Genomic DNA, 22,167 nt, shown 5'->3' with positions numbered 1-22,167 from the left:
TATAATTTGTGAATCCTCAAAACTTTTAAAATATATATTAGGTATATTGTATACACCCAATACGATTTAAAAGTTATATTTATCTTGCAAAAATTAATTCAATCGTATAGCTAATATCTATTATTGTAGTAAATAATATAGCAAATAGCAATAATATACTTAGTGATATAGGTTGACAGACTATTTTCTTATAAAAGTTATAATTATTTTTAGTACAGAATAATTTTACATTATTAAATTAAAATTCAGCACTTACATGACAGAGACCCTTTTAGACACCTACCAAACGTACAGAAGAGTGGTACTTGGGGCGTGATTTCAATTTCTTTTTCAGGTAAGCGAATTTTTAAGCAGGCCAATTTTGATATTATCACCAGGTCATTTATTATATATTATATATATATAGGTAACCTATGCAAACATATTGTTATCTATCATATAGTGGTGGTAGGGGTGATCACTGATGAGAGAGTGGACAGTGCACATTGCACGTGCCACGTATAGAGGCAGTCTGGCAGTGCATAGCAGGACAGCGCGTGGTGAGCGTTTTACAGCTATTGTAGTGTTTTATGGTTCAATATAAGTTAAAGTGTTAAACGTAAGATTACTGAAGTATTTATTGACCTTTTCTAAACCCAATAATTAATTTATAACACTATGTAAATATTTTTTCCTTTCTTTCATAATTCTAATTGAAATTATTTATAACGACAAATACAACTTTTAAATAGTTAACATTTCAAAGAATTAAAAGTTTATAAATTATAATAGTGATTAATGAAACGAGCTTAAGCCATTTCACTATTTTTCGAAAAAAAGGCAAATAAGATATAATGAATAATGAAATACTCTTTAATTCCAGAATTAAAAATCATTCATATAAAATATCAAAATATTTATTATTTTAAAATTTAAATAAGCGGATATCGACAGGTTTTAATGTGTATAAAAACATTTACAGCCTCTTGTGAATCAATATTATACTAGCTTTTTCCTTCTCAACATCTCAACTGCAATAATCATTATTTGATCATTTAATCTTTTGTTACCCATGGTGGTTTGTAATTGTAAATAAGTTTTTACTCTTTTGAGGGATGAAAAAATCTTTCATTTGAAGCAGCGGATATCGGTAGTATTTTCATTATAGGAATCATATCAATTATAATATTGGAGTATTAATGGCGGGCATATTGTTAACGTTTTTTTTAAGTTAGTAGTGCCGTTGCACACCCTGCCTACCCCCAAATGATGTTTGTGAGTGCTACAAATACCATATTCTTTTGTGCCCTTTTTTTTCTTTACTTTATTTCCAAAATTACTAATAGCTCATTAATGGTAAGTTCTAAAAGCCACCTATTCATATTTCGTAATTAATTATATCATAATTCATGATCGTTATTGACTCAACAGATTGCGTTATTACAGTATACTTATAACTGAAAGATAAATTAGTATGATTATTCTCTATTGTGTTGTGTTTGTACAGGGTATTATAGTAATATATATATATATTCTAAGTACATTTCAAAATCCACTAAATATTACGTGAAATTTGTTTATTATATAGGTATTTATAATAATATACAAAAACATATTTTATTTTTATACCAAATAATACACCACTTTTAGATTATAAAAAAAAAATAATAATAATATTTAATAATAATACTTATTTTATATAACAACAAAAAATAATAATAATATAATATAGAACTCAATTTTAACATCATGAAATACAATACAGTGGATACAATAAATGGTTTTGAAAAAATCATAAATCAAAATTCTACCTAAAGTTGTTATAATAAATATGGTTTGTCTATCTAATTTTACCAACGATTGACGATTTTTAAAATTAACAAACATTGTACATAACTATTACATTGATAATCGCATAAAAACATTCAACATTTATTTAGTTTTTAGCAAATAAAATAACATAAAGTTTAGTTCGAGATAAATAAATACACTTTGGAATAATTTTTTTTTAAAATTGGTAGGCTATTGAAACATAAACAAATATATATAGGTAGTAATATAAAAGCCGTGTGAAATGTTTGGTTACAACATATTAATATACTAATTGGGTTGAAGGAAAAATAAAGGGTAATTGTTACTAAAATATTATAAATTCTGTTATGTTTTAAATAAATCTGAAGATAGTTATATAATTATAATATGTTTAGCACCTATATATTTTGAAAAAATTGTTTAAGAGTTTTAAACTTCTAGAGTTTTTAATAATTTAAATTATAATTTATAATTTTTGACAGCAAAAAATTATGTGAAGTTTTGTAACATACAGTTAATATTTTTGTTAATTTACCATGTGTCTGATGGACTATTGTTTGATGCAGGACTTTTTCTTTCTGCACCTGGAGCTGGGCTAATACCAAATAAACCACCAACTGGACACCTTTTATTCAATTCTACAGGCATAAATAAAATAAGTAAAATCATTAAATTATAAAAACTAAAATTTAATAACAGTTATAAAATATTGAAATATTATATACAATGTGTTTTTTGTGTTTTCTAACACACTATATATTTAAAAAAAAAAAATGCAACGGTGTTATATTACAATAGATACATTTAAGAAGACAGTTCAATGTCAATATTACCAATGCCTAACTGTTTTAATAGGCTCATAATTATTGTAAAACTTACTTTTACCATCATAACTTTAGTTTTAATTAATTACATCATTTTAATATAGTACTCCAATTTTTAGTTCCAAAAATGTTTCACATTAAAATAACTTCTATAATAAAAGTAAAAATTATGTTTATTTCGAATTAAAATTAAATTTGAAAAAGGTAAATAAGTTGAATTATAAAAATATTGGATAATATACCTACTTAATAATTATAATTACATTATTTATAATTACATTATAAATTATAAATTATAATATACATTAGGAACTTTAATAAATTATCTTGAAATATATAATATGCAAAACCTCTACTGAACAACCTTTTAAAATAATATTTTATTAAAGTCTGAGATTTCTAAAAACATTCAAATATAGTCTAAAAATGTATTTGGTACAAAATACATATTTATTATGTTTATATAATGCATGCATATAAAAATTGTAGGTCATATATTTTGATAACAAATTTAAAAAATGAAAATATTGTAAACCAACTAATGTTTTTGAAATCAAAGTTTTTAATATATTAGAAAAATATAGTATCTTACCTGCTATAGATAACAATATTTTTCTTCGAGCTCCTAAGGCTGTAACACCAATTTCACGTAGGTCACTTTCTGTCAATGTCTTGAAAGTAGTCCAATCAATTTCGTGGGATTTAAATAAGTCTAAAGTAGGTACATATAAACATTTATACCATATTAAATTATAAACTATGGTTAATAATTGAATAATTAACTTACTTATATATTTATCTAAACCAAGAACTGCCAAATGAGATGGTAAATCAGCAAATGAAGAAGATGTGATTTTAGAAACAGTCGATGTAGGCGTGGAATCAAGATGATTACTCATTTCCATTGATGCCAGTTCAGATATATCATTAATTATTTCAGGTGTAGAGTTACTCCATATATTTAGCTCGTTCTATTAATATAATAATAATAATACTTTAAAATAATCAAATAGTTTAGATAATTAAAAATTAATTTACATCTCGTTGTCCTTTTAAAATAGCTGAAGGACTTGATTGACTAAAACCATAACCGGACCATACAGATGTTGGAACTCTTATTTCCGATCGATTTGGTTTTGTTTGGGACACTAATAAATGTAAACAATGCAAATTATATTTCAATTTTTATAATTTGACTTTAAGTGTACCTTGTGTAGCAGCAACCCGTAAATTATGATAATCATATGTTATCGGCTGTCGTCGAAAACCAGGTGCGCGGTTCTCAAACATTTCTAAATCTAATTAAGAAAATCATTTAATTACTTAAAAAGTTTTGTACATTATTAAGAATTACAATTTTTTTAATATTTAAATAATTATTTTTAAATTTAGAAACAAAAATACCTAATTCATTACACGATGACAACAAACTTTGATTTGGAGAAGTATTTGAGTCTTGAATATAATTAAATGCTAAAATAATTGCAAAATTAAATTAAATTTTTAAATTGTCTATAACAGTGGTACTCAAACTATGAGATGCAGAAGATTATATAATATACTTAGGCCACTGAGAGAGTAAAGAGTGCTACTCATTGGTGCATACTAATGATTGAGCTCGGCGGTTATATACTAAAATTCCTACCACTCTACCACCTAGTCGCAGTGGGAATGTGCAAAAACAGGCAAGGTTTGGTTGCCGTTCATAAGTTTTCTCTAAGTAGTCATAGTATAATATGCAAAATATAGATAAAGCACAGTAGAATCTCATTAATCCAGACCCCATTAGTCCAGACTTAGCTTAATCTGGACAGTTGTCTAATATTACGAAAAATACGGAGTATATGCCGTAGACTAAAATAAACATAATATCTATCACATTTTAACAGAAGAAGAGATTGTTGAAAGCATCATCGCCGCAGAAAACTCTGAAACAGATGAATACAATCAAGATGAAGTAGACAATATTATCAAATCTAAGCCAAAACTTAGTAAAATTTAAGACCATCTAAATATTGTCCTTAAATATGTTGAAGATAAACAACGATGAAAACATATCTGCATATTACGAACATTTGAGACATCTACGTGAATTATTAATATGAGAAATAAATGTGAAAGGAAGGCAACAAAAGATAAGCAGTTTTTTTCAAACCAGTTAATGAAAGTGTACCTTAATATATAATAATTATGATCATATGCATTATGTTGATATGTAAGTTTTTAATATGTAATGTTTTTGCTAGATCTAATATTATGTTACAATATATCATATTAAGTTTATTATTATAGTAATTAGTTTAATATGATATTCTTAAATCTATAATAGGGATATATTTTTTGGTTATTTTGTTTAATCTGGACTTTCATTAAATTGGACAAGCTAAATTACCCATATTAGCCTGGATTAATGAGGTTCTACTGTCATAATGTAATATATTCCAGATGATATTGAGGTTTTGAATATTATATTATAGTAATATTCTAAGTCATAAGTGTTAAACAAATTTTCAGTATTCATGAGTGGTTGTAAAAAAAAAGTTTGAGAACCTCTGGTTTAACATAATACCATAATATACATTATTTACTTGATTTTCCAATGTGATTATTATTAGTTGATAAATTGTCCATTTTTATATCGTTAGCCAACTGTTGTATTCTTGGGCCTAAAACGTTAATCTGAGGAATATTTCCATGGTTGCTTACCAAAGGTAAATTAATTACACTATTTTGGCATGATGTAGAAATTGATCCAGGGAAGTTTGTGAAATTATTAAACCCGCCTAAATTGTTAAAAGATTTATTTGAATATCGATTTCCACTGAAAAATTCTCCATTGGAAACTAAAAATGATGGATTTTCATTTGATACATTATATGTATTTGGTATACTTGGCGATATTATTTCTCCAGTACCACCCAGTAAACACTTCCTACCCTCATAAATGTTACCTATAAAAATAATAGATAATTAAAGTATTTTATGCATTGTACAATATTTAAAATTATGTGTATACAAATTATTAAAACTGCTTCACTTGTTTGCAAAATAAATAATCATTATTTACACAATTTCAATTAGTTATGAGTAATTTTACAAATAAATACATTTTAATAAATAATAAAAAATTATTTTTTACTTAACACTCACCTACAGATCTTTCAAAACCTTTTATTGAAACGGTGTATATATTTTGACTAGCTTTATGTCGAAGCGATATATATATGTCTAAACGTTGCATTACACTGTCAATTTGTTCGTGGGTTAGTACCATTTCGTCTTGTGGAATGTCAAACATAAGAAGTAATGGTAATGATCCCTAATATTAAAATATTTATTCTATTAATATTAATTTAAATTTAGCAAAATATAAAGAAAATATTACAATAAGCATTTGACGGGCTGCGTAGACATTATGTATATGTCCAGTAATGGTAACACTGCTTTTTTTAATGGAAGGTATATTTGGGTCCTTAGCATCCGGAAACAATATTTGGGCTCCAGTTCGACGAGTAATAGCTCTAAGTGTTTCATTACCTGGCCCCATTACTATTTTATGATGTTGAGGAGATATTTCCATGACCATAAGTATTAAAACTTGATTCTAAAATTGTAACAATATTATTATTTTATATTTATTTTATTATTCACATATTGTTCATTGATAACTTAGCAGGAATAATAGTTATTTAATATATAAAAGAATACTGAAATAAATTAATTTAAACTTATCAATTGCTTTTTATCATTGAGTTTTAAACTTTAGTACCACTTTTAAACTTTTTTAACTATGAAAACTTCATCTACATCTACTATATTTTTAATTCAGTATTCAACAATCCATGGCTTCTTAACTGTAATAAAGCATTTTTTTCAAAATACTGTGTTTGAATTCAAAGATTTTTAGATGAGAAAATGTGCAGCTTAAGATTTATAGGTTACACACTGTAACCAGAACACAATGGAGTTTAAAAATAAGAAAATATATCTTTGATAAACCATTTAAATTAATGTATTTAATCAAAAAATTTAAATAACAATAAAACAAATGATAAAAATAACACTACTTTCATACTTTCTAATGACATAAACAATTATCTAAAATTGCACCACAATATAAATTGTATAAGCTTGCGAAAAATTATTTTATCAGCCAAATAATATATATATTTAGTTTGTATAGATAAAATATAATTATATCCTAATATGTACTTTGTTCTCAATTAACATAACATTTAATATCTTACTGCAAGGTTTCCACACATATGAGTTATAAGTTGCATAGTAGCTTCTTTCACTCTCACGACATCCCATTCATGGCCTTTAACCATAACCATAGTCGAATGAAGTTTTGGTCTAGTACGAAACATAACATGAACATTAAAATTTTCTTGAATAGAGCCAATGTATGGGAATTGACTAGATGGATCTTGATAATTTTGAACGGTCCCAATGTTTGGCCAGTCAAAACAAAATATCAATGGAGTCAATTCCTAAAAATAAAAATACATAATACAATTATTACTATTCATAATATTTTTGTAAGACAAACAACATCCTTGTTCTTCTCCTATGACAAAAAATATTTTTAATTTCAAACATTTCCCTACAATTTATATATTTAATTGAAACTTTAACAATTCAAGTACTTGCCAACTTGTTCTAACATAGTTCATAAATATTTTTTTTTATTTATTACCAGTAATACCTACATTGTAAACTATATGGAAAAAATGTCCTAGATTCAATTCATGATGTTTTCATAGTTTCATAGTCATACATTATAATAAAAAATATAGTTGAAACCAAAAGTTTATAATATAATGAATAGATATTATAATTTATAACTCAGTAGGTACTTACTCGGACACGAGCTCTAGCCCGTTCTACAGCACCACAATTGCCAGCAATAGAAACTTGATTGCTTTTTTCCAACAAACTTGTTCTGTTTGAATCAGGAAAATGTATGTGACATCCAGTGTTTTCCATCACTTGTTTAATGGTCAGACCTCCACGACCGATAATATGTGAATGATCAGTGTAACTAAGATCTAGCTTCATTGTCACGCGATTGCTCTGGATGTAATATAATATGATTATTTTTGGATAGTTATTTATTAAATACATTGTCCAAGGTAACAGAAAATATTCTCACTCGATCATCCAATACACTCATCACTTGCATTTTAGCTGCTTTTACATCTTCTGGGAGTCCTGCGATTCGAACATGTGGATCTATAGAAGTATATACAAGTTTTCAAATATTAAATGATGCAAACAAATTATTAACATTTATGATATAGTATTAGGTAAGTGATTTTTTTTCTTAATCAAAGGAAATAAATAGAGTAGGTACCTATAGCCATTTTTATGTATATAATTGCTTTATATTTATGCATTTAAATAAAATTAGTAAATTATATACTATATACCTTTAAATAATAAATCAAAAATGATTCAGAATGAAAAATAATTCATTTTTTAGATTATTAAATGCATACTACATATGCGAACTACATATCCTAGGTATTAAAATAAATCAAAACATGGTATAAAATGTAACAGTGGTCAGTGATCATTCGTTATTTTGAAACAACAGCTTACAGCATAATATACAAGTGGTAAGCAACCTTTTTAGACTCATAAACCACATTCACAAATTAAAGAGTTTGAATTCCTGATATTAATAAAAATTTGATATTCCAAATTATTTACAATTCGTGTTAGTCTGTGCGCCTATAGTTAACACAATGAAAAAAAGAACTATTTAAAATTTTAATGCGAGCCGTATACAATAGCGTTTAGACCCGCGAGCAGGTTGCCGACCATTAGTTCTAAAACAAAATAATTTTTCTACGAAAAATGCAAGTATTGAAATATCAAATATTAAACGAATATTATTTTTATTAATAACTAGAAGCATAACTTATATTTTATTTATGACTATAACGATTAACGACTATTTCTGAGATTTGAATGTTCAATGTACAATAGTAGTAAAATAATTTGCTAAATAAACCAACGTATCATATTAAATTTACACGTATTAATGTTCAGAAAAATACTTTATTTTTGATTATGTTGGGTGTTCATGGTTAACATAGTCAACCTGTATAATAAATAAATAAATAATTACATTTCTATGTAACATCTTCAATAAAAATGTAGTGTTTTAACGTATAAACCATAATACCAATTATCATATTATACCCTCTCTAATTTATTACGTCCACAATTAATGGGATTTCCGGTCAAGTTTTTGTCCGAATTATAATTAGATATAACTAGGCACCTTAACAGTATTTTAAAATTATTTTTAACACAAATTGTGTCTACTTCGAAATTCCTTAAATTCCCTCATCTGCCCCGTAAATCATAATAATATGTAATATTCCCATCCATTGATCCATTATAAAATCAACTTTTAGAAGATAATTATTAACCAACTATTAAAGTAGTTTACTTCTAAAGGCGGGTTCCCACGGCGCGTGGCTCGGCGAGCCACGAGTCAAATTCGCTGGCTTGGTACACTACACGCGTCGTGGGAACGCTCTTGCTCGTCTAGGCGCGGTATAGCTCGGCCAGGCTCGTGTCTATCCGAAAATTGTCGGTCCGATATGTCCGCGCCAAAGGAAACGAGCCGCGCATTTAATCAGCGTTCCAACGAGCTTGCGGTTCGGCGAGCCATTGATAGTTGTACCTATACGTTTTTTGGTGTTTTATTTTGCAATTTGGTGTTTTTTATTTTTTAATCATTATTAATATTTATTATCATGGAATGGTCAAATGATGAGGTAATAGAGTTTTTGCAACTATATGAAGGATATCCACAAATTTGGAACCCACGCCATCCGGGTCATAAAAATAGGAACATAGTTCACGATGCGTGGAAAGAAATAGAAAACAAATTAAGGTTAGATTTAATTTTTGATTTTTTTATAATATTTTTAAATATTGATTTTTGTATATTTGTAATTTTAGTGTCAAAACTGATATTACAGAATTAAAAAAAAAAAAAGATTCTCTTATGGCTACTTATAGAAAACTGTTAAACAAAGTTAAAGCAAGCAAGGGTACTGGGAGTGGTACCAAAGACGTTATTCAGCCTGACTGGTTTGCCTACAATGCAATGTCATTTCTGCATGGGATTTACGTTGCAAAAAAAACAATTTCAACAGAGGTAAGTTTAATTAGTTATATTTTGTTTAATTATATTTTATTATTTGGATAATACACTTCGTAGGCTGCAGTAGCTTCTTCCATCAACCGTTTCATGCAATTGTAAATAATATAGCCCATATTCTTATTGTGCCTCTATTGGTACAGATTGTATATTACTTATAAAAAATATTATTTAATTAATAAATATTTATTTATTATTTTGTATACTTATACTATGATATATTTCAATAATTATATTCTCCTAAGTACGGCCCTGTGCACGTTAAAAATGCCAATGGCCAATGCAGAAAATATAAATATGAATATAAATATAAATAGTAATCATTCACGATGCTCTGTCACCGGTTTAGACATGTAGTAACCGGTGTCGACATGTATTCTACCAACCATGAACCAAATGTTAAATGTTCATAGTTTCTGTGTTATTTTTGTTCATTTAAAGTGTAGGTATTTATGTTTACCATATAGCTGTGAAAAATAAATATGAATGACCCGAAATAAACTACTATATCGTCTATATAATTTTAAAAGCAGAAATGAATAAAAATCTAATCAATAAAATAGTTTCAATGAAATAATTACTAATGTATTTATCATAAATATTTTTAAGTTTTAGTTTGGTTTAAAAAATGAATACTTCTATTAAGTATCTTAATATGTTAAATTTATTTTATTAATGCTGTTTTTATTAGTGTAAATAATAATAATAATATTAAATAAATAACGTAAATACAAATACGTGAATACGTATATTACAAATATGTTATATAAGTAATAATAATTTAATTTTAATTTATTATTTGGCATTTTCTTGCCATTCCACCGTTCCGCTTGTCATAAAATATTCCGCTAACCGATCCCTAACCATTTTTGCTTCAAGGCCAGATTTTCTCGGCACTCTTTGTAATGGAAGCATAGATTTGGTACAATTTTGCTCGGACCTCCAAGAGCCTGGTATTACAATTCCATCATTATTTTCAGTATCGAAAATTCCAGGTGGTGTGTATATGGAATTTGATGATCTGCTTTTCCGTAAGAAGTTATGCAACAATACACAAGTCATTGTTATATCTCTAACTTTTTCTGGATCTAAAAGTATAGGTCCTCTAAATACACGGAATACTGAGGCCATAATTCCAAAAACGTTTTCAACCACTCTACGTGCTCGAGAAAGTCGGTAATTGAAAATTCTTTTGCAATTTCCATCTTCATAGACTCCTGAGTAAGGTTTCATTATGTTCTTACTCAGGGCAAAAGCTTCATCAGTCACAAATACATATGGCAATGAAACATTTGTATTAGGTAGTATTCCTTCTTGTGGTATTAATAATTCATCAGTCTCCAGTTTTTTAAAAAACGACGTGTTCCGAAGTACGCCACCATCACTGATTCTGCCTTGACAGCCGATATCCACATAAGTAAAACTATAATCCGAGTTCACGACAGCCATAAGCACAATACTAAACGTTCCCTTATAATTATAGTATTCAGATCCACTATTTGCAGGGCACTGGATCACTATATGTTTTCCGTCAATAGCCCCGAGGCAGTTGGGGAAATTCCATTTATCGTAAAAATCTGATGCTAAATTTTTCCAACCACTTTCATTGTTTGGTAACTAAAAAAAATAATGATTGATTTTATTTACGTTGCGTTTTTTATTTTAAAATTTTTTTAAACATAACATATTATACTGTTTTTATTATAATCATAATAGTTACATTGACATCTAAATGCAACTGAATTTAATTATTCATATGCGTCCACAATATACCTATAGATATTTATATTTATATACTATTTGTAAAATTAAGACTGTACAATATACCTAAATTAAACGTTTTAAATATAAATACAATTAATTTACTATCTAGTGATCTTTATAGTTGAGTATTGTAATTAATCATTCAAAAATACGTATTTGAAATACATTTTGAATTTTATACTATATTGACATACATAGAATATAATAACATAGATATATGTTTCTCAATTTTATTTTAATAATCAAACAAACCATATATTTTATTATTTTTATCAGTTTGAAAATTTGGTGGATGACGACAACACGACTGAAAATTGTCAATTGTACGACACAACTGAAATCGATGATCCTCAGACTCCGGACTGCAATTTTAAGAGCCTATCTCCGTCATCCAGTAAATTAAGTAAAAAAAGAAAATCAAATGATAAAGTGGAAGTGATTGAGAACAAGATGGACGAGGCATTTACAATTTTAAAACAAATTACACAAACTCCGGCCAAAAATAAGTGTACACTCTTTACCGATTTACTTTGCGCTAAATTAGAATCCTTTAATGAATACAAACAAGACATTGCAATGATGGAGATTGACAATCTTATGTTTCGGTTAAAACATTCAGATAACCAAATGGTACAGCCTCAACCACCCTATAATCAATTTCCAAGTACCAATATCCCGACATATTATCCTCAACAGTTACAACATGATAGTTATTCAACAGCATCATCATCATCATCATCATCTATTCAGCCACTATCATCACCACAGAACATATCTTCTACGCCATCTACATATTATCATCAACATTTTCAACAATTGCAAAAACCAACACCAACAACATTACAACATAGTAATGTAGGAGAAAAAAAAGTGTTGACTGTTGATCAAGATACTAATTTTGGTTCATCCTACTAAAATAAGCATATTATAACATGCAATTTAGTAGGTATGTAGGTACTAAATATTGTTTTTATACATAGAAAATATTAGTTTTTTTTTTATTAAAATGTTTATATTACATTCTGTATTATTATTTATTAATTTTAAATATTATTAAGAAAAAAAGTGTTTTTCAAAGTTTCAAATTTGATTTTATTAATTATTTGTTTTTTTTTTAAATATTATTTTATTAAAAGGTATTATTCTAATAAAAGATATGTTTTAAAATATAAATACTTTACCATGATTTCATTTTTCAACTCCTGATTTAACGCCTTAGAAACGTCTTGAATACACCTGGAAACAGTTTGACTTGAAAACTTGAACAAGTATGACAAGCTCTTAAAGCTATCTCCTGTGGCTAAGAACCTTAAGGTAACAGCTAGCCTTTCCTGAACCGGAATACACTTTCTCATATTTGTATCAGTTTTACATATGGTTGGACCAATTTTTTGAATAAGATATTCAAAGTCTGTGGCAGACATTCTACAGAAGTTTTGAAACTTGTTAGATGGTCCTCGTTTTAAATCTTCTAACAGATCCGTTGCATTGTACCTATATTGTAGTTGTAGTATAATATATTAATAATAATATTAAGTACAACTGTATAGTATAATATAATTTTATTTTTTCATTTAGTATTTTTTATCAAAAACTTGTTAACTATAAGTTTAAAAAAAAAAAAAACTAGCTTGTAATAAATTATAAACTGTTATGTTCTTGTATGTACATTTAAAGTTAAAACTGTTAAAAAAAGGTAGTCAATAAAAACTAAATATAAACAAATTAAACTAAAATTAAATTTATAAAACCTAAAATTAAATATTAATTTACATAAGCATATACTTACCTAGCACGGCTTTTGTAAACTTCATGCATCCAATATCTTCTTTCCTTGCAGGATTTCGTTTTTTCTTTTTCAACTAATTTTTCTTTTAAATAATCACCGCCTACAATTACAATATACGCTGCTGCACAAGCAGCAATTTGCGTGTTATCCAAAGAACGACTCATTTTGAACTGAGACTTTTGGCGTCTAAATAATTTTGTAGGAACTCTGATCGGCTCGGATAAGCTCGTGGCTCGCCAAGTCACGCGCCGTAGGAATGCTGTTGACATTGTAGGCTCGTGATATGCCGAGCATACATGTATGCTCGGTACAACAACCGCGTTGCGCGAAGTTCGCCGAGCCACGCGCCGTGGGAACCCGCCTTAAAAATTTCGAACCAATTAAAATGATTCCTCGGAATAAAAATTAAATATTTCTACTTTGATTGATTGTACCAATTGTATATTATAGGTGCTCTGTGTGTGTTTGTTTTTTCTAATGTACTACTCCCATAGAGTAATATTTATAATTACCCTATGACTACTCCACACCAGCATTCGGCATATTATTATCATACCACATAACAAATATTATAATTTTAGTATTCTATTAAATCATCATCTAAATAGCTATTGCCCATTAGTATCTTCAATTTTGTATGGTTAATGTTGACAGTAGTAACTACTTCAATTACAGTACTACAACTCTAATAATTAAATTTTAATAAACGTGTAAATCGTGAGCAGTATGTAAAATCTAAACATCTAAATATTTAATCAATGATCAATGTTACATTGTCTTTATCAGTTAACATGAACGGTATTGGGTGCTTCTTGTATGGTGCTACGGATGTGGCGGATGTCTTTCAATTGTAAATTGTAATATATTGTAATCGTTGACAGACCGCACACCGCAAAATAGATTTAACTATTGCAGACTTCTATTTTTTTTTCATACACAACCTATTATACATTTCTAGTATTTAGTATTACAATATAAGTGTATGTTACTGTTACTATGTAAGTACCGTTGAGTATTATACTACCAAGCCAGTACATATATTATAGAAATCATGTGTTATCAGTATATTTTACAAAATGTTGAAATATCAATTTGACAGTTTATGTAATTATGTCTTGTAGTTATTATTATAAGCAGTAAATAATATTTTACCCTATAGATATTCAACTTTTTTTTTATTAATTAAAGAAAATTTACAATCTATATACAAGACATTTAACTTAAAGAAAAGATTTATACATAGGTAATAATTTTTTGAATAGTGGATGTTAATGTATGTTAAAATCACAAAATCTTATTATAAGTATGTCTACAAACATTATTATATATTTTTATTTTTTAATTCAATTACAAAACTAAAAATATTTATTTAAATAAAATATTAAATTATGTACCAAATCCAAAGATTTAATATCTTCCCTAGCTGTAGACGATACTGGTGGATGATGGTAGGTAGTACTTTTAAAAAAAAAGATCACGAAACTATCCATAAAATTATTGAATCAATGATCTAGTATTTTGTATTCTTATAATAATATTGATGAATTACTAATTAAAACGTACTTATAAAGGTATAAAGGTAGTAAGTAGAATCTATGAAATGCAAATGTTCAAAACTATTATCTGTCTAGTGTCAACATACATTTTATAACATACCTTGAGTTTTATGAGCCTTATACTCAGTATTTAAAATTTCTATCCACAAAGTATCATCCTTAGTTGACCAAAAGAACGTTTTCTGAGGTTGATAATCTAAAAACTTAAAAGCCTCTTTATTCCGTCTCATATCAGTCAGCAGTTGAAATAAACGAGACATATTGATCATTATATTTGTAATAATAAATACGAGTAGCATCAATAATAAATAATAAAATAAAATATAATGATATAATTAGAATTGAATGTGTAAAACATTTAAGACAAAAAACGCCAACTAATGCAAGTAGGTATTCAACACGAGTGTGTAATCTTGTCAACTTGTTTATGAAATGAATAAAGATAATTACATTTTTTTAACGATATATTTAGTATTTTAGTCGTCGTTTGGTCTAACAGACTTTTAAAAGTAGGGATATCTTGTGAGTGTGATATTTTTAGTAATCAAGTGAATTGAATTGATACGGCGGTCGGGTTATAGTTATATGAAAATAAACATAATCAATAATTATAATTATATAAATACCAATTTCAATTCATGCGTCTCTTTATTTCTTTATCATAGATATCAATAATGACGTTAACAATTTAAACTTTAAAACATAATCAAAAATTGAAAGTAGTTACATTTTTATTTTAAAATTTAATAAAAAGTTGCTCCAAGATTAGGTAATAGCACTAAAAACTTACTAAAATAATAACTATAATGGGTAGTATACTAATGTACTATATAGATATTATATTATATTATTCAATGACTCAACGTAAGTAGTTTTTAATACATGTATATTGTATATCATATACATACAGGTAGGTATGTACAATTAATGATTAGTGAACATTTTTTTTTAGATTTTTATAAATTTAGAAAAATTGAAATAGACTATAAAATAAAATATAATAGTATATAAAAGTTGTTTGTACATTTTAAGTAGGTATGTAATTTTGGAAATTTGGCTATTTTTAATTTATTTTTATTTTAAATTTGTTGTCTTGAATTAAATAATAAACGTCAACTTTAGTGAGTCATATATTCATAAAATATATTTCAATTATTTTATTGTAACTTCAAAATTAATGGTCTATATAGAGACTTAAAATGTTATCACTTATCGACAATTAACGCCTTTGAAAATATTAAAAATACGAAAATTAAGCACATATAAAGAATAAATGGAATTTCAAATGATGTAGTGATTTTTTTTTTTACCAAATGTTTATGTTAGTGATATCTATATACAGTTTAATTTCAAAAATGTTTACCTTTTTTTGAGTTATTTATAGACCACTGAAATTTAAAATTTTTTTTTGAAGTGCTGGTAAAAAAAAATTTTGGACGAACAAAAAAACTTGAAAATTTAATACAAGGTTCCTTATGAGTTGTTTTTATTGTAGCAAAAAAAAAATTAAAAATCGTAATCTACAATTTTTTTCAATAAGCGTTTATAGTTCAAATTTTTACGAAATATGTCGAAAACGCGAAAATTTGCAAGTAATTTTGAAGTTGAAAAATCATAAAATTGTTTACGTTTATAACTAAGGATTAAAAATACAACACTAAGTTTGCTATAAGTTTTCCTTCAAGTAGCTATGGATAAAACTCGAAACATCATTATAGGAACAATTTTAAGTGCGTTTGAATTTTAAATTTTACGAAATAGCTTAACGATAACGATTTCATAAAACGATTTCATAAAACGATTTTAAATATTTGTTATTATTCAAAAAGTATAAGTCGTAGATACTTGAAAATTTTATCAGTTATTTAGATTGGCATTTTATTTACATGATATAATTTTCAAATTTTAAAGTGTCGATAAAATTTTTTTGGACCTATCAAAATACTTGAAAATTTAATACAAAGTTCCTCATAAGTTTTTCTTATAGTGAATAAAAAATTATAAGAATACATAGGCAAATTTTATTTTTATTAGCATTTGAATTTCAAATATTGACAAAAATTCGTCAAAACCATGAATTTTTTTTTTGTGTTTGTCATTACGTTTTGGGGCAGTAAAAATGCTTTGACATTTAACTTATACCTTGTTAAATCAGAAAGTGAATCTAGTTGATACTTTGGAGGATCAATAGTAAAAAATTCTTAATATTTTTCTAAATAATCGAGAAAAACAAACTAAAAATTAAGGGAAAAACAGGAAATTTTTCGTACAATCAGTTTTCGACAAAATCGATTTTGATTTTTGTTGTAACTTTAAAACGAATGACCATTGATACATGAAATGTTCACCGAATGTTTATATAAGTATATTCTATCTACCATGAAATTTAAAAAAAATTTTAACTTAAGTTGAACTATTCATATGTACGAGTATATGCAATTTTCAATCATTATTAGTTTTTTTTAAATTAAAATCGATAAAAATTTATTTTTTGAGTAGAAAATCTTGAAAATTTAATACAAGTCTCTTAAAATATTGTTACAATAGCTGTTGAAAAATAAAATAAATTCATTGTCACAATTTTTTTTTATAAGCATTTCAAAGTTTGAATTTTGACAAAATACGTAAAAATCACAAAAATTCACAAATTATTTTAAGCTAGAAATTCATAAAATATTTTCTTTTTTAAACTAAGATTTAAAAATTTAATATAAGATTCCTTACAAGTTTTTCAATCTTTATCACAAAAAAAATGTCCGGAAATGAAAATTAAATTTTTATTAGCATTTGAATTTCAAATATTGACAAAAATTTGTCAAAACCATGAATATTTGCGATTTATTTTGTAGTTCAAAATTCATAATATCGTTTATATTATTATCTAAGGTTATAAAATTCAACACTTAGTTTACCATAAGTTTTGCTTCAAATAGCTATAGAGAAAATTTGAAGCGTCATTACAAGAAAAATGTTTTGAGCGTTTGAGTTTTAAATTTTTATGAAATCACGTAATGATAACGATTTATCCTCAAACCAGGTATATGTATATCTATAATAATATAAGGTATTTTGAATTATGATAACTACATGCAATGTTTTTGGAAAATTTGATTAACCATGCCTTATGCAAAATGCGTCCTAATTGAAAAATAAAATATTTGTTTCAAAATAGAATATACAACAATATTTAAATATAATATATTATCCTAGACTGAGTACTGACAAATCATCTCCGTTCAGAATCGTTTTTCGTATACAATGATGCCTATCATCTCATTCAAATCTAACCTACCCTAGTCAGAGGTCCGCCCCTAATGTACATCAGAGCAATACCACTTTCCCGATTTTTGTTAATTTAAACATACAAAATAACAAAACATTGCATTATGAATTTAAATAATATGCATAATACATAAAAATTATATAGACTATACTCTATATATTTGATCAGATTGTGTTTATCTTAACTTAAAAAAATCACAATATCAATTAAATGCGGTCTTTACTTATTTAGCTATAGCTAGATACTAACCTTTTTTTGATTTTGCTCCAATTTTCAATCTAGTTGGCCACAAAATGAGTGTTCTCGTATCAGTCATTACCTTAAAAAAGTGAATTTTTATGTTATGTTAACTTTACACTATCAAAAAGTAAAAGTAATCAATACTTCATGAAAAAAAAATTACTTTTTGAAAAAAGTTGACTGCTGTTAATCCGTCCTCACCATCACCTAAAGAATTATGGTTTATACAAATTAGTTAAACATTCATAAGATATTTTTAAATGTCTAAATTATGTCTCAAGGTTTACTCATTATTTTAACTCAATAAATATTAAAATTAAGAAAAATATATTATAGATACAACCTATTATTTGTGAATTATCTAAACCCGTACATAAAATAATAGTTTAAAAATACAATAAAATAATTTGAAATATTTAATTAGTAAAAAATAATTTACTATTGATGATACACTGGTATAATAATATATTATATTATATCATATATAAATAAAAAAAATATATTATTGTTAAATTAAAAAAAAATATATATTATAGTATACAACTACTGAACTACACAAGTATACTGATAAGTTAAGAACATTAAGACAAATAAACCTCGCATCTACTGAATATTAATTATATGACTTCTAATGTCGTAACCAAATAGAAATTAAATTAAGATACTTTTTGTCTATTTTTCATTCATGAAAAATAACTTTTAAAGCGTTCATAAATTGTTACAAATAAATAAATAATTTTTATCGTGCTATTAAACACAATTTTGTATTTATTTAATTGTTGTGTTTGATTTTTTTACAATGCTACAATTTTACATATTTATGAGTCCTTAGATAATATACATAAGTATTCAATAATATAGAGTTACAAACTATGTTTAAATTTTAAATCTCAAAATTGAAGTTATCAATTTAAATATTGATGTAATGATAAAGCAATCACTTTAAGTATAATAATTAGTAAGTGCTATACAAGATTGTACCGAGAGATATTTGTCTATGGTGGTGGCCATAACAATTATTCGAAGTTGCTTAAACTTAGGCCTCAGTGAATATAATATAAATAGCATCCCGCTCTACGAAACAAATTCTTTGAGAGACTATAATTTTATAAAATTAAATTGATATTGTCTCATGCAAAAATTATTGAGATATAATATGTTATAGTATTTAAAAATTAAATTGTATTTAGTCAATGATGTCCCGTTGTTTACATAAATGTATAAATAATGTACATAACGTACCTAAATTTAAGATGTAACTTTTACCTATGTGTTGTTTTCGTCTTACGAACGCACAAGATAAAAAATTCATGTTCAGAAGTTCTAAATGTATTTTTGTGTGATAATCTTTAATAATATCAGAATCAACCTACTGTAAAATTCTATATTAAATGTATTTGCTTCCCGGAGGAATTTTTACAATATTTCATTAAACAAGCGCGTGTGAGTACCTATACTGAGTAACACATATAATAAATGTTCATTCGCTTTAGTTTCGATTGCGTATACCATGCGCCTGCACTCCGACATGTTCTCTCGTGGGACAAAGTTATAGTGTTGATATAAGTGAAAATTTAACAATTATCAAACTTTTAGTAGGTAGGAAAATTATTTGTGTTTAAGCGATGGCTTTTTATTTGATACTTATTTTAATTTTCAAGCAAGATATCAAAGTTTTTAATTCGTGATATTTCTTGATTTTAAAATTAAATTATCGAGAAAAGTCAGTGACGCTTTAGCATAGACAAGTTTGATAATAGGTCAATTCACTATTTCACTCTAATATAAAAACTATCAGAAACAACAGCAACAACTAGTAAACGAAAATTTGTCGTCGTATACGTAACCTATGTTACAAAAAACGCGTGGGTAGCATCCAGTATCCCACTAAATGCTTTTAAAATATAATTAAAATATTTACATTAATACTAGAAAATAGCTTATTAGTATAGGTATGCACTAATTTTTGTTTAATTATCTACATGCATATAAAAATTAAATTAAATTGTTTTATGTTTATTACATCGCTTATAATTTCTGGGTTTTTCCATAGAATATAACTATTATATAACTATTGTGTGTATATATATTGAGTTCCGTGTAACTAAATAATACATAGTTCAAATTTTAATTTATATTCTTATTGGACTTATGTAATACATATATTTATGATTTACTAAAAAATACTTACAGTGCAACATAGCCTCAAGTTTTTTTCTGTCAACTTTGAATCGTTCCTTGGCCAAATCATCGGCTGATTCAAGTCCTAAAGAAGTCGCTAATTGATGCATTTCTTCTCGGCTGTCACTATAACTTCTACCAGATGTTCCTGTACCAGAATCCGATATTTCAGACATTGTATCTGAGCTGGCAGCCGAAGTCATCACGATGGAAGACATCGTGGCCATGCTGTTAGCTGTGCTGTTGGTCATTGTACACTGCTTGAATAACGACGTTTGACTGTTTATTTGAGTAGAATAACCGGGACGTCCAAAATATATGGTATACTATAATATAAAAATCGCATTAGTTTATCTTAAGATAACGACTTAACAGATAATCGAATTTAAACCGTAAGGTAAAGTTACTAAAATAAAATCCATCATAGGTATACCTAATCAATAGATAGAGATGATATATTAAACAAGATGTAGTGGTCTCCAACATTAAATTTCATATCGCAATTTTGGACATTTGATTAAATTATGAGTATTATACCTATACATTATAATCTACACTCCTATTTAGGTGGTTTTTGTCTTTAAACAATTTCCATAGGGTAATTTGCTATATTTTCTATAATATTATTATTTATAATGTATTAAGTAGTATTTAATACGTATAATATCTATTTAGTTACAACATATATCGTTTACAATCATATTACAAATAATAGCCTATAGGTTCTTAAACATCAAATAACATTAATTATTTCAACATTTTTACTTGAATTAAAAAAAAATATTAGTGCTCTGACTTTGAATCAGGTTTTTATTAATGAGAAAATTTAATATAGGTAGAATTACATTTTTATCAATATATTATATATATTTATTTATTATAATATCAGTAGGTCTTTGATAGTTTGATGTATTTTTAATTAGAAATATTACACTAATAAAATAAAACAATAAATTACAAATAAATAATAAAATATCTATTTTTGTTTATAACTCATTTTTGATTATACTTATTACACTATACTACCGTCTACACACTACACCCCACGCTTTTCAGTATTAAATAGGGTATGTTGTATGTAGAAGTCATTATATAATAAATTAATAAATATAAGATTCTACGAGACTTTAAGTACCTGTGCGCCATACTATACGGCTATATTGATATGCTTATATGTCACAACTCACAAGAATGAATTATGATGGACATGGTGGCATGGTAACCATAGGCTCACATATGGGGGGGACTTAGGGGGTATTAATGTACCCCCGATTTCAAAATCAGCGCACCCTTAAATTATGTTTGTGTTTATGTATCAAAAACTTAGTAAGGAGGGGTAATCGCCACGTGCCCACGTCGCCCCCCTCAAATCCGCCACTGATTTATAAGTTAGTATATAGCTGTCTTTAAATTAAATATGCCATTAAATGATTATATAATATTACTATATTATACTAGGTACTTTATACATTTTATCATCATTCATTATATATTATATTATAGTTTAACAAACAACGGGATCAAGAGACTTTATGCCACCGTGTCTATGATATGTG

The 22,167-nt window shown here is 26.5% G+C and overlaps 2 protein-coding genes across 3 annotated transcripts; one reads left to right on the top strand and one right to left on the bottom strand.

The window, feature by feature from the left end:
* Positions 1-1,727: 1,727 nt before the first annotated feature.
* On the bottom strand, positions 1,728-20,902 carry BicC (protein bicaudal C). 2 transcript variants are annotated; one of them, XM_089225489.1, is made up of 15 exons: positions 20,622-20,902; positions 18,594-18,637; positions 18,440-18,509; positions 7,771-7,850; positions 7,479-7,691; positions 6,863-7,108; positions 6,001-6,219; positions 5,766-5,934; positions 5,204-5,566; positions 4,020-4,088; positions 3,824-3,913; positions 3,654-3,763; positions 3,403-3,586; positions 3,208-3,327; positions 1,730-2,429 (listed from the first exon to the last, which is right to left on the bottom strand). In XM_089225489.1, the coding sequence occupies exons 1-15, from the start codon at positions 20,860-20,862 to the stop codon at positions 2,323-2,325; spliced, it is 2,325 nt and encodes a 774-aa protein (XP_089081615.1). In that variant the 5' UTR covers positions 20,863-20,902; the 3' UTR covers positions 1,730-2,322. The 2 variants fall into 2 exon arrangements, with proteins under 2 accessions (XP_089081616.1, XP_089081615.1); XM_089225490.1 differs by lacking the exon at positions 4,020-4,088 and having other exon boundaries at positions 1,728-2,429.
* On the top strand, positions 9,048-12,537 carry LOC149056384 (uncharacterized). The gene is made up of 3 exons (XM_089225491.1): positions 9,048-9,528; positions 9,597-9,795; positions 11,839-12,537. Exons 1-3 carry the CDS (start codon positions 9,389-9,391, stop codon positions 12,475-12,477), a joined length of 978 nt encoding a protein of 325 aa, XP_089081617.1. The 5' UTR covers positions 9,048-9,388; the 3' UTR covers positions 12,478-12,537.
* Positions 20,903-22,167: the final 1,265 nt, after the last annotated feature.

The sequence above is a fragment of the Diuraphis noxia genome, unplaced genomic scaffold (genome assembly GCF_037042655.1).
Source record: "Diuraphis noxia isolate RWA-SAM2 unplaced genomic scaffold, SU_Dnox_SAM2 contig0004, whole genome shotgun sequence".
NCBI lineage: Eukaryota > Metazoa > Arthropoda > Insecta > Hemiptera > Aphididae > Diuraphis > Diuraphis noxia.
Note: the sequence above shows the minus strand (reverse complement) of the source record. Positions and strands in the feature narration are given on the sequence as shown.

Bases quoted from the DNA above. Each gene is read 5' to 3' on its own strand.
- LOC149056384 (XM_089225491.1), top strand. From the start codon at position 9,389: ATGGAATGGTCAAATGATGAGGTAATAGAGTTTTTGCAACTATATGAA. The intron at 9,529-9,596 runs GTTAGATTTAAT...TTGTAATTTTAG, and splicing joins GAAATAGAAAACAAATTAAG to TGTCAAAACTGATATTACAG. The intron at 9,796-11,838 runs GTAAGTTTAATT...TATTTTTATCAG, and splicing joins AAAAAACAATTTCAACAGAG to TTTGAAAATTTGGTGGATGA.
- BicC (XM_089225489.1), bottom strand. From the start codon at position 20,862: ATGACCAACAGCACAGCTAACAGCATGGCCACGATGTCTTCCATCGTG. The intron at 6,220-6,862 runs GTAAGATATTAA...TTACAATTTTAG, and splicing joins ATATGTGTGGAAACCTTGCA to AATCAAGTTTTAATACTTAT. The intron at 3,328-3,402 runs GTAAGTTAATTA...TACCTACTTTAG, and splicing joins TGGTTTAGATAAATATATAA to ACTTATTTAAATCCCACGAA.